The following is a 17362-nucleotide window of genomic DNA, read 5'->3' on the forward strand; positions in this document are numbered from 1 at the left end:
GCATATGTATTAACTGCTTTAATTAAATTATTACCGTTTAATTTTGATTTTAAAATAGATTTAATTCTTAAATAAAATTGTTTTTCTAAATTTTCTTTTATAATTGAATGTTGAATATGATTTGATTGATTAATACCTAAATATTTATAAAATTCTCCGTTATTTAAATTTTTAATGATTTCTCCTTCTTTAGTTATATATTCTAAATTTTCGTAATGACCGCGACATATTGATTGCGTTTTACACTTATCAATACCAAAACTCATGCCAATATCATTTGAGAAATTTTCAGTTATTGTTCATTATTAACCAAGGTCAATAATGAACAGCCGTCACCTAGCAACGAAAGATTTTCTTTGATTTTATTGGTTAACGTAGACAGACGATTTTCAATTTTCATAGCAACCGTTGAAAAATGAGAACTCGGATCGTCGCATCGGACAAACAAATTTAATTAATAATTATTATTAGAAAGGGTTTTAACGAATCTAGTAGTGAAAAAAATAATATATACACCACGCTAGAGAAGACAATTTTAAGCCTCGCTTCTTTATTCCCCTCGAAGCTTCGCTTCTCGGGGAATAAACTACCTCGGCTTAAAAAAATGTCTTCTCTACCTTCGCGTATAACATATTATTATTTAATTATGTTATTAATATAAATTTTCACCATTTTATTATGGCCCCTACAACTGTGGTGTATGTAAATAAAGCAATTCTTTTTGTTCATAGAGACACTACCATAACAAGTACTTGCCTTAATAGTTGTTATTTGTTTCTGTAAGTTTCTTATGTGGTCTTATTATTGGGTGATTCAAAATGATTGTGGCCAGGTATGGCAACTATGTACGAAAATTTATGTGGCAACTGTGTGAATGGGGTAGAGTTGACATTTGTATGACATTTCATAAGCGTGCATTTGATTTTTTCAATTCCATTACACATTGATTTGACAACTTACAAAATTGCGCGACTATGAACTGTCAAGGAAATGTCAACTCCGGTGCACCCGAACTGCGGTCAACGGTCAGAAGCCCAATAATCCGACACCTGAACTGCGGTCAAAGAATTTTAACTTACCTGGTCGTCTCTAATCTTATCTCGAACTGCGGTCAAGAAAATTTAACTTATTAGGCAATCACCAACTTTTTGGGACCGAGTTAGCTATGATTATCTAGTGTTTTTGTCGGCAGTATTTGGGTGATAACTAAAAAGGATGTACCTGTTGGCCACCATTTATTATATTTAATTTCAAAACTTTGGAAACAAACATTTATTTACAAAACTTGTGAGACACGCATTTAACATAATTATACTAATGTTTTAGTATTAAGTTGTTCAATCTAGAGTTAATAAAATTCTGTTTTGGCGGTAGTCAAATGTTTCATCAACAAAGAACATTTGTTGATTAGGTACACATAAATTGCATGTTACTTTCACCAAAAAAAATATTATGTGAGATTCTGTTCTGTTGACTGATAAAAAAATTTCACCTCTCGAGGTCGGGAGGAGATTAGTAAGACCGATTATGACCCTTTTTACCTGACCGTACTTGGACCGCAGTTCGAGTGCGCCCGTCAACTCTACCCTACCCACACAGTTGCCACATAAATTTTCGTACATAGTTGCCATACTTGGACACAATCATTTTGAATCACCCAATAGTTCTAACATTTCTAACCACTTGCCACGACGCTCAGAAATTTTCGGGATTCTGTATAAGGTAAATCCCTTCTCATTTGTATTTTTACAACTAGTAATGAAACAACTGGGCATTTTTATTTACAATGAGTGGTTTTACATTTTACAATAATTATTTTACAACGCAATGACAGTATGAAGTGACAGCACAAGTAATGAAATGTAAATCATAGCCGGCTTTATTGATGACATATAGTGACTTCAGCGTTACCAACCATATTCTGGGCCAGCCAGATGTCGGTACCATAACGTAGTTGTAGGGGCCATATGTATAGTATGTAGCGCCTCTAACGACACATATTATACTACGACACCATAGGCGTAACATTCGGTGAGCACAGGGTACTTTCTAATGTTGACAAATAAAATGTTTGGCAAATAAACTAAGTAAGTACGAATTTATGATTATGATTCAGAAATAATATAGATATATTTTTCTTGATGCTGATTAAATTTCAATCCATCACAAAAAAATAAGATACATACGGTGGTTTTCACTGACATCCGTGCTGTTAATATGACAGTATGTTGGTATCGTTTGCTGTTTCAGTTTAGTAATTTTGAATTTCCTAATTTGGCAATTTACCTGGACGCGGGAAGTTGACAAATTCAAATTATCCACCATCTCTAAAAAATTTAAAAAAAATATGAATCTTGAAAAGCCTGCAAAATTCTACAGGGTTATTCACGAGAGGGGTATTTCTGAATTTCTTTTTGCCGCAACCCATTATACACATTGCAACAATATCTTGATTTCAAATTTTGAAAATAATTATAACTGAATCTACGACGGCTCGTAGTTCTGTCTCTTTGACGTTAAAGCAAAAAATCTTTGTCAATTCGAAAAAATTGTTTTTACAATAACGACGAAAAGACTGATATGATCCTCATTTTGGAGAGCGTGGAAGGAATTCTGTCGCCGCTGCGGATGTTTCCAAGCCGATGGTAGACACTTCGAACATCTTTTACATTAACTTAATTTGTTAATTTATTTGTTGAATTTTGATTAAATACAGGTTATCTGCCAATCTGACATTTCTGACAAATCTATTCAACTTACTTTGATTTCTAATTTAAAAGAAATAACACATTTGATTTAGTAGTGACTGCCATTGTATTGTTGGTTGCGGCAAAATAAAAATTCAGAAGTACCTACCCCTCTCGTGAATAACCTGTATGTAAAAAGTCTTACTTCAAAATTTTCCTCCATTAATTATTATACCGGGTGATCAAAAAGGACTGTTTAAGTTGGCAATACAATTAAGAGCATTTTGTTGTTCGGCTGTTTGCAATACTGCAACCGGATACGTTTTTTGACAGATATTTTACGTGAAATCAACAGCGACAAAATTGTAGGTTATGTATGTATAAAAATCAACGGTACAAAGAAACAATTTGAATTGTCAATGTCAGTGTGAAGTCGTCAACAACCGGAAGTTACTCCAGTTATACCATTTGAAAGTAAAAATCAATACTGCCAACTTAAACAGTCCTTTTTGATCACGCTGTATTATAGACTGAGTTCTTACTTATTGTTTGTGTTTCAAGAAATATAAATTCTTATTTACCATAACCTCAATTTCCTGATTGACACTTTTTTAACAAGGCGTTGCTCAACCTTGGCGTTGCTTATACTCTGAACCTTTAGAAGGTAGCGCCATTCCGCTCCACAATTTTTCGCCTCGAAATTAAAAGAGATGGCATTATCGATAAATCCCGTGAGTGTGACAAAGATAGAAGTATACACAATTTTACGGGATGTTTGTATCGAGTCAAACAGATTCTATCTTTGTCACACTCACAGGATTTATCGATAATGCCATCTCTTTTAATTTCGAGGCGAAAAATTGTGGAGCGGAATGGCGCTACCTTCTAAAGATATAGTAACTTAGAACTTTGAAAAAAATTAAAGATATAGTACCTTACTCTGAACCACAGAAAGACACTTCAATCCCATATAATAATGTTGGAATAGCTTCGACGGTGCTGCTCCGCACGCATTTGGCCAAAACACTCCGTCGTATTTATTCGTAAAATTTCGATTATTACCGTTGTATTTAAAACAGTCAAAAAATATTTGTCAAATGTGACACTTTTCTGAAAAAAATAAAAATGTACTTATTAAAGATATAAGACTTTCTGTGAATAAAAAGGTAGGAATTAGTGCCATTTATTAAATGAAAGTAATTACAATAGCCAACGTTTTCAGTATTGAGAAATTGTCAATAAGAAAACAATAAAGAAAGGAAAAAAATAACATTTTCTACTTTTTGGGCAATTTGTGAATCTGCTACGTAATTTATAAAAGTAAACACTTAAGTGATGAAACTTCTTAATAAAGTTATACTTTCAGTTTCAATTCAAGACAAAAAGAAACCAAACAATAGTGTGTACCCCCGGTACCTATTCTTTTAAGGAGCATGACAAGTTAAAATTGAAACTAAAATACACAGTGGGCCGAAAAAAACGGTACAAATTTTGTTCGTTCATATCTTCCTGAGTTATTAAGTTTTTTAAATGATTAATATACCAGTGAAAAACCCAATATTTATAGAAAAGATGGAGGCTTCTTGCTGTGCAGAGATAGTCCTAACTCAAAAGTTGTGCGTCATAACATGAAGACATGCAAAAATTCTGGTTTTGAAGATTACCTATTTCAATTATGAGTTTCCAGATATGGTTCAATATGCCCTCCATTTTTATTAGCTATCATTTGTAATCGTCTTTGTCCGTCCCCAATTGCAGAAGCTACATATTTGTCTCTGAGGTAGCTGATTCCAGCATTCCGTTAATCGTTCAGGAGCCTTCAGCTCAAGGTATATGATTGTTTGTGCCGCTCGGTGCGATGTTGATGTTGCTCCATCTATCACTAGTGAAGACGATTGCAAATGGTAGCTAATAAAAATGGGGAGCATATTGAACCACATCTGTAAAACTTATAATTGAGAGAATTTTTGCATGTCTTCTTGTCTTCATGTTGTAACGCACAATTTTTGAGTTCTGGACAACAACAATCTTTTCTATAAATATTGAGGTTTTCACTGGTATATTACTCAATAAAAACAGATAATAACTCAGGAAAATATGAGCGTACAAAATTGGTACCGTTTTTATCGACCCACTATGTATAACAGAAGAGTTGTGTGTTGTGTTGCCAAAATTTACGATCTAAGTGTATTTTTGAATAAAAGAAGTATTGGAAAGAAATTACGTATCGCCTTAGAACGAAAAATTAATTTTCAGGGTTTATATGTAAAAGCCATTTTCTGGAAATTAAAACAAAATCGTTGGATGCATCAATCAATTTGGTCATTTATAAAAAAAAAACTGCAGGACGTAAGAAGAGAATTAAAAAAAAATTGTCAAAGACATGTTACTTACGAAGAAAATGGGGATTTTCTGAATATTTAATTTTAGTTTTGGTTCTAGTTTTTAATTTAATTCATTTATTGTTAATTTTTCTTATAATTAATAAAACGTTGTGCATTTTAAAGACATTTTACATTTGAAATTAATATTAAATGAGGACAAAATTATTAATTTAAACAACTCCATCAAGCATGCTTTATAAAATTAGTTCGGCCAACTGCTAGCGCCGCGCTGGAATCGTGTTTCCAAAAATTGGGTAGCAATGCGACGTCTTACTATAGTTTAATTGTCTGTGCTCTGAACTCTGATTATTTTTTTTTCATATTTTTGAACCAAATAAAAGCACAAAGGGACCAGAAAATCATAGTTTGGGTTGAATATTTTCCATATAATTACAGTTTTAAAGTAATTTCAAATGACTAATACTAATGCCATAAAAGTGCTGTTGCAAATGACAAGTGTGTCTTTGCAACCTGTACCGAGTTTACATAGCTAATAGAGACCAATGCAGTAACACGCAGACCAATAAATTCATCTCAACCAACACGTCTTTTAATCGACCAGGTGAGAAAAATATGGTGCTCAACCCGTAGAGGGATATGGAGGGAGCACTGCCTATGCTGGCAATGTAAAGGAAGCGGCACGTCGCGAGACCTGTGCGGAGACCTTTTATGACGCCTTTTAAAATGACCGCCAGTACTTCGTGAAATTTCGTGACGAGGGTCGTCGATGCTTCATAGGCGTCGGTGTTCCGTCATTTTACTGGGATTTGGTTTTTTACACGTGAACCGGTTGGTGAATTGTCTTTGTATTTTTTCAGTTGTACAGGGTTATTCTAAATGATTGTAGTCGAAGTAGGCCATGCCCATGTTATTATGTTTTTGCCGCTTTCATGTGAACTGTCAGTTGTGTCGGTGTCACTGTCATTTTTTAGGTGAAAAGTGCGGTGATGAGGATTTTATTTATTTTTGTTAAATTAACGATTGAATCCAGAAATATTGAGTTGTTCTACAATCAATTTTAAAAATATTGAGTTGTTTTGCACCCAATTTAACACATCATTTTGACGATTTTTTTATGTGGAGCGGCAACCACAAATTTTACATTCAGTTTTCACGCCTACTTCGACTACAATCATTTAGAATAACCCTGTATAACTCAAATCTGTTTTTATTTTGAACTAAATATTTACGGTCGTCTTCTTACAATTCCTACAAAAATTGTCCCCAGAAAAAAAGTTAAAGGGACGCCACTGAAAAGATGAAATATCTGCGTTAACTTCGGTTTGGCTCGGCTTATCTCGAGACCTTTTATTAAGGTCTACAGAAAAGCGCGGTCGCAACCATTTTTTTGAACAGTGCTCCCTCCATATCGCTCTACGGCTCAGCCTCATATTAAGCTTGTTTGACACGATGCTAAATTTTGTAGAAAATTTGTTAGAAAATGAGAGAGGACCAATGAACGATCAGGATCTGACAAAGACAGACTATGATCCTGATCGTTCATTGGTCCTGATCGAGGGTCTCTCTCATTTTCTAACAAATTTTCTACAAAATTTAGCATCGTGTCAAACAAGCTTTATACATAACAAATTTTAAATCGTAATGTCGTTTCCAAAGAATCAACGTAATGAGAGTCATTGATAATCTATTTTTAATACCCCCCTCGTTAAAATTTCATTTAAAAAAATCTTAAGGGCGAGGTTACCGGTAGGATTTGGTAAAGACAAAATTGGATAAGGATTAAATTGATTATTTTACTATAGGGACACAATAACAAATTTTCAGAATATAAAAATATGACGTTAACGTTCAGGTATCAGAGAGATAGGACGCAATTAATCCATTAATAAATAAATGACACTGACAAGAAACGCTAAAAATCCTCCTTTTAGTAAGGTTTATAGAAAAATAACTATAACAGGTGGCTAACAAAAGATCAGCAGCGGAACAGCCGCGGCGAATTGGCCCAGCGGTGAAACGGCGGCGGCGAATCGGCCGCGGCGAAACGGCTGCGGCGAAACGTCATAGACCCACCTCCACTAGTTTGTTTATCTCTTGGTGCGAGGGTAATAGAAATATTAGATAAGAGATTAAAAATATCAGAAAGAATTGAAGAATATAAGTTAATTTCCAAATTTTATACGGGCCTATTCTGTAAGACATTTGGTTAAAAGTTAAACGTTAAAACAACCGTTAAAAATTCTTAACCCATTGCGCTATTCTCTAAGCTAAAATTTTAACCAAAAGTGGTTAATTAAGTATTCTTCCTAAAGAAGACTTTAAAGAAGAATTAATTGAATTAACATAATTAGAAATTTTCCAAAATTAAATTTTGATATGAGAAGACAGTTATAAACCACGTGTCTGCTAAGAAGTTCAGCTTTGTGTAAAAGATTTTCAACTGTTATGATACAAAAGATAAACTTCCTCGGTCACTAATTTTAATACCTGATGCTAAATTTTGAAATTCCTTTATGACTTTTAAGTCTATGTCCCGGAACAGCAAACGATCTCGCATTTGTTAAAGTCAAGACCAATTTTCCTGAATAAATTGATAACGCCCACGATCGGCGGGACCGTTCCCTCGGGCCTCACCTCGTTTCCCAAAAAAAAGGAAGCTAAATTCAAAATAGAAAAGGAAGTCGCGCGGCGGACGAGGACACAAAAGATAAATAAATAAAATAAACAAGAACTCTTACAAAAAAAAACTGTTATCGGCCTGACCGGCCGTTTGCAGGCGAGGTCACCAGCAGACCGATAACTCAACCCGAACAAAAGAAAACGTTCTGCCTGAAACGACGCGCTGGCTTCGCTAAAACTAAAAATTTTTTCTTTTACCCTGGTCTTGATCGTCACGGGTCGACGTCTCTGGAGACCTGGACTTTCTCGGGGACTTCTTCGGGTCCACAGTAGACGACGAAATCCAGGCGTGGAATTTGACTCCGCACTCCGGCGTTTGGTTCTTCACGAACCTTCCGTCGGGGATTCGTAAATCCGCTCCTCGGCGTCTGGGTTTGGACTTCCTGGACTCTTCGTCCAGCCTCACCCTCTTCGGACCCTCGACGTCTCCACACCCTTTTCTCGCCGTTCAACCACTCGCCGTTTCAGCCCCTTTCACAGTTCCACACCGATCTGACCTCTCTGACCCAAGACCAAAGACCAAAAAAAGCCCTTCCCCGCGCTCTCTCCTGTCTTTTATTATTTCGCCCCTCTCAATTCGGATTATTATTATTTTTGGCGTCAAAGCGTTTTTGAGTAGGTAATCGTGGGAGAACGAAAAGGGGGACAGACAGACATCATTCTAAAAACTTCATAAACGTGTTCAGGGGACCTCAAAACGTAAAGATCTGATGAAATTAGCAATTCGAAATTTTGGACCGATCACAATAACTTACCCACCTTTGGTCGGGTAAGTTAAAAATCATGAGACCGCAAGGGGCTCCAACAGAAGAAGAAATTAAATGATTATCGAATAACAAAGTTGAAGGATTTCTATAGCATTGATAAAGATAAGGGTAACGAAGTGGGGTATAACATTGCACTTCTTTTAGAATACAATCCCGTTCAACTGAGTTGAAATCTAATTTAAGAAGAATTTTGCCACGGTTTTGGTCGTTATTCACAGTTTTGTCAAACCTCGTAGTGCCTGCTGACCTGTCTCATCCGCTGACAAAGATATAATATCTTTCAAGTATTGTGGTCTCATGCCATCTAAATCTGGTGAAGAACCGGCAGGACAGGAATTGATAGTTTCTCGAACGTTTTGCTCATTGACTAGGTATTAAAGAAAAGTCTCCTGGTTTGAAAGCGTCTGCGAGGTGGTGAAGGATGTTTTTTTTGAGGTCTTCAGCAACGCCTTCATTGAATGAAGCTAATCCGAGGACAATAATTTAATAGCTCCTCTGATATCAAAATCGGCTACTTTTGCTTCCACTTTCTTAGCTAATGATAAATGTGTACGTTTCTTAGAAGCAGTTCGTATTTGAAGTACTTCAAAATTAGAAAGATTTTCTTTTATATGCTTATTCAATGACTTATCAGATTTCTCTGCTACACTGAAAGCTCTCTAGGAGAAAAGCAAAAGATTCTCAAAGGAAGAGATGGATTTGCTCGAAAGACAATTAGGTATTAATAATGGAGCTTAATTTATCTGCAGCTAAATGTCTACAAGCTTTTGGTAATCTGCTAATAGTTGGTAACTGATGTTTGAAATTAATAAACAAATTTCTGATTGAATCGGTTGAAGAAAAAGTAAAAGAAGTTGATAGGTTATTATTGATATGATACTTATCGACGTGAATTTTCAATCTGATATTATCATATCCTTAAAAGATTTTCCTGGACATAAAGTACAAGGTAATCTTTGAGATCCACTAGAATGACTATCTTGAGATCCGAAGTGCTTCTCATAATCCATGTTTGTTGTTTAATTAATTTTTGAGGAAAATGATTGGCACAAAAACAATTGGCCCTTTAGTTCATGAATTCTTGTCCTTTGTAAAATGTATTTTAGGTTGCATTTTTACCTGATCAGTCTCGTCATCTAATCTAATCCAATCTACCGAATTTTATCACAATCTACCAAAAAGTGCCGAGGTGATCTACCGATAAAGTGTTCGGTGTTGTTGGCAAGCAGTGCAGTTAGTAGTTTGCAAGGACACGTCATACGTTTACAGCAGAATCCAGAAGAACTATTTACCAAATATTTTAGTAATAACTAACTAGAATACATCAGCAAATCTTGTAGTAGGTAAGGATATTTTAATTCAAAGTGAGTGGGTGTGTCCTATGTCAAAATTTTCTAATCTAGGCAGGTGATTAATGGTTGTGGATATTTGATTTTAAAAATTCCAATGTTTTTACTATACATAGGTATAGGTAGGTACATGTATTTAAGAATGATTTGGCATTAAGTCAATATCTAGTTCTTAGTTTACTGCTAAACAATTGTGGAATATTTTTTATGGGTTTGGGGTTTGGGTTTGTATGGGTAATCTAATCTGTAAAATCTGTGTATACAGATTTTTTGCGATACCTATACTAACCAAGATACAATTAAATCTGTTTTTTTAGCAATTTGTTATCTATTTAATAATTTATTTTCTAATGAGTGATCAAATAAGACTGTTTGAGTTGGTAATACTGAACTTAAATTTTAAATGCCACAACTGGAATAACTTCCGATTGTTGACGGCCTGAAACTGACAGCCGCACCATTGCAAGTAGGTAACGTTTGACATTTCAAATTAAATTAAACATGCTGCTGAATCTGTTCGAGAGCCTAAAAAGAAGAGTTAATTTATGTTTAGAGCAAAATGGGGGGCACTTCGGGCACTTTAGTTACCTAATTTTAAATAATTGTTCTGAATTTCTTTTTACAGTCAATCTCTACTTTCATAACCGAAAATACCATTTTGTCGCTTCGCTATTAATGTTACGTCAGATACCTATACTCAATTTCATATAAATGTGCATCTAAGCAAGCCATGAAAATCTGATTTTCTGTTGGTAGTAAAGCTAAAGCTAGTGACTTTGACTTTAAAGTTGCTTGCTCTGCGCGAACCCGATTTGACTAATTTTTCAGTTTTTGTCCATTTTAACATTGCTGATTTCAAAAGCAATGTTACGTCTTTTTAGTGATTAAATTAAAGTAATTCTTATTTGTTTTTGTCTTTGTATTTTTACCAAGTAAAGATTTATTGGAAATGACCTTCATAAATGTGATTTTTGTAATGTAACTAAATTAAAGGTGCTTTTACAAATGCACAGCTCACTTGATGAACATTTATATGAAATCAATTATAACTGTCAAATAAATCAACAAAATAAAAGTATCCGGTTGCAGTGTTGCAAACAGCCGAATAACGTTTTAAACGTTTTAAAGGCCCGCGAGTGCCATAAAGAGCCCATTTTACACACGAACGCGTTGAATACAACGTTTTTTTGTTGGACGAGCCCCTTAAAGGCTCCAAATCGCTTAAAATCTTTAAAATTAGCTTGACGTTTCGTTTTGACAAGTTGTGACATTTATTAAAATCTGTTCACATAGGAGAAAATTCTCAAATTTTGACAGTATCGAACAAAAAAAAAAGTTTGTAATTGTATTGCCAACTCAAATAGTTCTACATTGATCATAGATCACTCGTATTTTTCGTAGTGTTAAGTAAATATGTACATATTTCAAACTTTTAGGTTTTTGTGTTTGATCGTGTTATTCGAGCTTGTTCAAATATGGAGCCCCGTTCAGATTTGTCGTTTATAGAAGTAAAAGATACAAAGAACCCTGTTACTTTACTGAAGGAATGGATAGCAGAGGGTAAACAGTGCGGCGCACATTCATCCTTTATGAATTTAGCCACGGCAACAAAGTAAGTTAAATAAGTGATACAAAGCAGACAATAATAAAACAATCTTTATGTAATGAAGAAGTGGAAAGGTTAGCAATAGAACTGTAGTCATAAGAGAAATTATGGCAGATGGATCATTAACTTTCATGGCACAAGAGCGTAGTAATAAAATCAAACACATCGTAAGACTCCCGTTAATTTTTAGATTCATTTTTTAAAATAAAGAAATTGTAGAATGAAAACCCACAGGTAGCGGCTACCATCTTGCTGATTTATAAAAAAAGTGAGGAAAAAATTGGAAGACAAGTAAGTGAAGATGTTAATAAATAGATACCTACCCAGTTTTATTTAATTTAAAACAGATAAGATTAACGGGAATTGCAGAAAGACTTTCCGCAGAACAGGGCAAAGTTTATTTTGAAAAAGACAGTCTTTCAGCAAAAATCCGTTCCTGGATATGTGAAGACTGTACAACAGTTGATTGGAACGAATTAAAAATAAAACACGATCAGTTACTGAAGGAAGTTATCGAAAATAAAAAAGTACTTGAAATGCCTGATACTGAGTATATAGAACATTAAAGTACTTTACATATTTTATATATATTTAATCGCATTTTTAGAGTGACGTATAAAATTGTTCCAAATGAAATTGATTTCTATTTTTCAACTGGTGGTCAAATCGCCGACAGAATATTATTCAAACGTGCCAAATCAGCGGAATGGACGTATGAAAGATTGATGTCATAATTTCGATAATAAAATGTATTATCTTAATAACGTATGTAATTAGCAAAATTATAATCAACAGAATTCTTATAATCAACTATCCCACCTCCACCCGGCGGCACGGCAATTTTGCCGGAGTACATACACTATTACGGATATTACTATCAAGTAATAGTGCAGTGCTTATCAACATAATTACCGGCGTCTCGCCTCCGCATTATGACTTTGTTGTGTATTATGTTCTGTGTCAATGTTAAGGAACTTCCTCACGATGTGACATGAGTATAATAATATTTGTCATTTTCCAAACAACTTTCTGGTGTATAACTATAATGTGGTTGTGTATTCTTTAATAAATTGAATTTAACAGCTAAATTCATGTGTATAATTTTAGCGAATATATCGTGACGTTTTTTATATTCGCTTTGAGCCAAAACGGTGCAAGAAGAAATGATGTGTTCAATTGTTTCCCCTTCAGTTCCGCAAATCCTACATTTATCAATTATCGATTGTAAACCGCATATGTGTTTTTTATAATTTCTGGTATTTATAACACGATCTTGTATTGCAAATATAAAACCCTCCGTCTCAGGGTGAATATTTGATTTCTTAAGCCATGCATGAGAGGCCTGAATATTAACTTCTGGTTGTTCCAGTTCTTTAAAGTATCTCCCATGTAAAGACTTCTGTTTTATATTTGCTATTGTGTCAGGTATATTTGGCTTAACAATGTCTGAAATTATATTATCACTTAAATTTAAAGGTGTGTAGCTTTTATCGGCTGAAACCAAAGCATTGAAAAAGGTGTTATCACGAGCTCTATTGAGGAAATAATTTTTTAGTGAAGCAATTTGATGTTTTAGCAGTATTTCTAGATCTGAAAAACCCCTACCACCGTTTTCGCGTGGTAAATTAAATCTTTCAATAGCAGATTTAGGATGGTGTTTACTAAATTTGGTAAAAAGAACTCTAGTTTTAATGTTTATGTTCTGTAAATTAGTTTTGGACCATTTTATAACACCGAAAGAATAGGTCAGTAATGGAACAGCATATGTATTAACTGCTTTAATTAAATTATTACCGTTTAATTTTGATTTTAAAATAGATTTAATTCTTAAATAAAATTGCTTTTCTAAATTTTCTTTTATAATTGAGTGTTGAATATGATTTGATTGATTAATACCTAAATATTTATAAAATTCTCCTTTATTTAAATTTTTAATGATTTCTCCTTCTTGAGTTATATATTCTAAATGTTCGTAATAACCGCGACATATTGATTGCATTTTACACTTATCAATACCAAAACTCATCCCAATATCATTTGAGAAATTTTCAGTTATTGTTAGTAAAGATAAAATGTGATTCTTTTTTGATGCATAAAGTTTTATGTCATCCATATAAAGAAGGTGATTTAATTTGGATAGTGTGGTATTATTAAGTCTAATATTGAAACCATATCCAGTGCTATTTAATAGATTTGTCAAAGGATTAATGGCTAAACAAAACCATAAAGGACTTAAAGAATCTCCTTGATAAATTCCCCGTTTAATTTGAATAGGCTCGGATTTTAATTTATTATTGTTTATTGATAAATTTAAAGTAGTTCTCCAAAATGTTATAACATGAGATAAAAAGTTAATCAAATCCAAATTAATTTTATAAATTTTAAGAATTTTAATTAACCATGAATGTGGTACTGAATCATAGGCTTTTTTGTAGTCTATGAATGCGGTATAAATATTTTTTGTTCGACACTGTCAGAATTTGAGAATTTTCTCCTATGTGAACGGATTTTGATAAATGTCACAACTTGTCAAAACGAAACGTCAAGCTAATTTTAAAGGTTTTAAGCGATTTGGAGCCTTTAAGGGGCTCGTCGAACAAAAAAACGTTATATTCAACTCGTTCGTGTGTAAATTGGGTCTTTTTTGGCACGAGTGGACCATTTTAAAACGCGAGTGAAACGAGGTCCACTCGTCAAATAAACTACTATTCTATTATTTTTTCTAGCTTGTTCCATTATTACCGTATCTATTATGAGTTGTTCTTTACAACCAAAACACTCTTTAACACAACCTTTTTGTTCTTCATTAAGTATATTTAATTTTTGACAATGGTCGTAAATTATTACTTTAATGCAAGATGTCATAATTTTATAAATTGTAGGTAGACATGTGATTGGCCTATATTTTGATGGATTCTTAGTATCGGAATCTTTTGGTTTCAGATATGTTATACCATGGGCCAAAAACTCTGGAAATGTGTTAGGTTCCCTAATAAATCCGTTAAAGTGATCAAGTAAGCATTTATGAATACAAGTAAATTTTTTTAACCAAAAGTTATGAATTTGGTCACCTCCAGGGGATTTCCAATTATGTGAACTATTAATATTTTTAACTAAAATTTCAAGGCTAATTTGAATATAATGTCGATTATTACTATCTGGTATATCATTTTCTAAATGAGGAATCCATTCTGCCTGATTATTAAATTGAACTTCATTTGACCATATGTTTGACCAGAATTCTTTAATTTCATTTATATTTGGTGTACCATTATTAGTTTTAGTTTTATTATCTGTTAAATTTTTGTAAAACAACTTCTCATTATTTCTAAATAGTTTGTTTTCAAATTTCCGTTGTTTATTATTTTTATATCTTTTGAGTCGTTTAGAATAAATATTTAACTTCTGTAATAAAGTGTCTTTGATTTCTATTAATGTTTTATTATATTCATTATATTTTAAACAATTTATTCGGTTGTTATTTAAAATGGATTGAATACAATTATTTAGATGATTAGAATGTATACCCTTTAAATATTGAGTTATTCTACCTAAATCTCGTTTATTTAGTCTTTGTTCCCATTTTGGTAATTCTTTCGTTTTTATATTATTTGTCTGGCCAATTTCTTTTGATCCATTTAATCTGATAATTGTTAAAGCTCCACTATATATAATACTGTGTAATTTTTTAAAACTTGTGGTGTTATTTACAAATTTAGGTAAAATTGCAAAGAATTTTTTGGAGCTTTGTTGTTTAGGTAATAGTGGTCTATTAAATGGTTCTATATGTTCAAATTCGTTCAGAGTTCTATTAAATTCATCTTCAATTTGTTCTTTAAAATTTTGATGGTAGTAAACATTTTGATTAATAACATGTATATCATTATAACTCAAGTCTAAATTATGTATGTCTGTTTGTATGGTGTTTGGTGAATCGAGAATTGGACAGAAAGAGTCATTATGATTAGATAAACTTTGTAAACTTTGCGGTTCAACAGAATTTTGGAGTAAATTATTAGAAACTTCATTATTGTCAGAATAATTAATTAACAATTCTAACTTTACATCATTTTTGATCTTTTCTAAAATTGCCGAAGGGATATAGTTTTTCTTCATAATGGCTCTCCTCTGGTCAGCTAAATTTTGAATAGTAACAGGAAACTGGGGGTACTTACTTTGGAACGCTTTAAATCAATCAAGCCTGTAAGTACTCACAACATCCTGTAGTTTCGTGATCCGAAAATATTCCCGTATAATGAAAATATTCATTTCCATAGTCCATTTTTTGCGTTTTCTAACTTCTGTAGCACCATTGGATTGCAGTGAAGCACTTGCAACAACATTTGGCGCGTTTTTATTAGAGAGCGATTTTATTGACATTTAGACAGTTGTCACGGCACTCTTATCATTATTATTATAATAAATGTCGTCTGTAAATAAAATGATTAAAAGTGTTGCATTAGTTTTTGAATTTATCTATTACTTTCAGGTATTTTCTCTTGGACCTCCTAATGGCTCCCAAATCAACAGCGCCGATATAATAATTAGCCACGGATTGCGCTTGGTATTCAATCTTATCTACCAACTCTTGCTAAAATTTTAACCCAAATTATTAGCAAATCAAAAATTCATGTTGGATCGTAATTGACAGTCAATTATTATTATGGACAATTGCACAAACAAATCGCACACTTCCGTTAGCACTCGTTCGATTTGCAGAACCTGCTGATGCCGTTCCTCCACGCTAGCCAAAATGCGTTTAGCTTCTGTTGTTTCAGAAGAATCTATAACATTTTACAGCTGCAAACTCGGCTGTGCTGGTTGATACTGCCATTTTCTGTGAAAACTTGAATGGTGTCTTCTTTCGACAGTAACGCAACTTCCTCATCCGTCGCCTGGAAATAGCCTTTAACCTGCAGCTGCAAGCAGTTAACTGTCTAGGAAAGCTTTTGTAAACCGTTTTTTAAGGTACCTATCGCATTACATTTTTTTATTCTTCTGTGGATTCCACCGTTATTCCTTTAAATACCCTACGTTTCCACTTCTTCAGTTTATTTTAAATTTGATGTGCCACGCTCGCATTGTTTTGAAAAAATAATTTCAATGTCTCTTCGACATCTGAGAAATGTGATATCTTAACATTTCTGTTTTAGAAAGTGGCCTAATTTGGTTGTACTTCATGTATTATAGGTAGCAGCTTTCGAAAAAATATTCGAACAGCCTGACTGTTTTTCTCGATTTGGTCCCATAAATCGGTAGATTAGATTAGATAGAGAAATTCGCTAAATTTGACCAGCTCTATTTTTTTGTAACTATGAGAATTTTAATTTTAATTATTTAATTTTTTCTATAACAATGCAACTATTTTGACAAGGCTCCGTTTTTGTAACAACCGAAAACTGTCGCCCTTACCCATAGGAGGGAATACAGTCGAATGCAAAAAAAAGTAGACAAGAAGTTTTCGGCTGCTTGGTCCAGTCTTCCAGTTTTTCCATTTTGGTTGGTAGCTGACTACGACTGTATTCTTGATTGCCTAGCCGAATGCAAAAATAGTGAGAAGTTGTCCGTATTATTACTTTTTTTGCATTCGACTGTACATTTTGATTAATTTATTTAAAATTCTGAATCAATTTATGACGTTTTTTCGTAAAAAAATTCAAAAAGAAAAAACGTTTCATTTAACAAGCTCTGTTACAGTTGGTTGCAAAAAAAAAAAAACGGGCACTGTCAGTATAAAATTGACACATGTTTACAATTTTTCCATAGTGTGAAACCTTCTTACGAGAGATAGGTTAGAATTACGAGAGATAGGTTAGAATTATGGTCAAAATTCAATGAGATTTTAAATAATTATTTGACAGGTATTGTCAAGTAGACAATTAATTGACAAATGGAGAAAACCAAATTTACATTAGAAAAATATTCGTTT

General features: G+C 33.3%; 1 protein-coding gene and 1 long non-coding RNA gene across 4 annotated transcripts; both read left to right on the forward strand.

The window, feature by feature from the left end:
- The first annotated feature begins 4057 nt into the window (after window positions 1-4057).
- On the forward strand, window positions 4058-5193 carry LOC138136943 (uncharacterized). The gene is made up of 2 exons (XR_011161513.1): window positions 4058-4893; window positions 4944-5193. It is a non-coding gene; the product is annotated as an uncharacterized lncRNA (long non-coding RNA).
- Window positions 5194-9661: 4468 nt separating this feature from the next.
- Window positions 9662-15887, forward strand: LOC138136703 (pyridoxine/pyridoxamine 5'-phosphate oxidase-like). Of its 3 annotated transcripts, none has more exons than XM_069055982.1 (7): window positions 9662-9821; window positions 9882-9949; window positions 11264-11439; window positions 11498-11600; window positions 11653-11724; window positions 11781-11983; window positions 12041-12521. In XM_069055982.1, the coding sequence occupies exons 3-7, from the start codon at window positions 11303-11305 to the stop codon at window positions 12165-12167; spliced, it is 642 nt and encodes a 213-aa protein (XP_068912083.1). In that variant the 5' UTR covers window positions 9662-9821; window positions 9882-9949; window positions 11264-11302; the 3' UTR covers window positions 12168-12521. The 3 variants fall into 3 exon arrangements, 2 of the variants coding, with proteins under 2 accessions (XP_068912083.1, XP_068912082.1); XR_011161397.1 differs by lacking the exon at window positions 9882-9949 and adding an exon at window positions 15834-15887 and having other exon boundaries at window positions 9663-9821; window positions 12041-12231; XM_069055981.1 differs by lacking the exon at window positions 9882-9949 and having other exon boundaries at window positions 9663-9821.
- Window positions 15888-17362: the final 1475 nt, after the last annotated feature.

This window comes from Tenebrio molitor, chromosome 8 (genome assembly GCF_963966145.1).
Source record: "Tenebrio molitor chromosome 8, icTenMoli1.1, whole genome shotgun sequence".
Classification (NCBI taxonomy): Eukaryota; Metazoa; Arthropoda; class Insecta; order Coleoptera; family Tenebrionidae; genus Tenebrio; species Tenebrio molitor.

Bases quoted from the DNA above. Each gene is read 5' to 3' on its own strand.
- LOC138136703 (XM_069055982.1), top strand. From the start codon at position 11,303: ATGGAGCCCCGTTCAGATTTGTCGTTTATAGAAGTAAAAGATACAAAG. The intron at 11,601-11,652 runs GTAAGACTCCCG...AAGAAATTGTAG, and splicing joins GTAATAAAATCAAACACATC to AATGAAAACCCACAGGTAGC. The intron at 11,725-11,780 runs GTAAGTGAAGAT...AATTTAAAACAG, and splicing joins AGGAAAAAATTGGAAGACAA to ATAAGATTAACGGGAATTGC.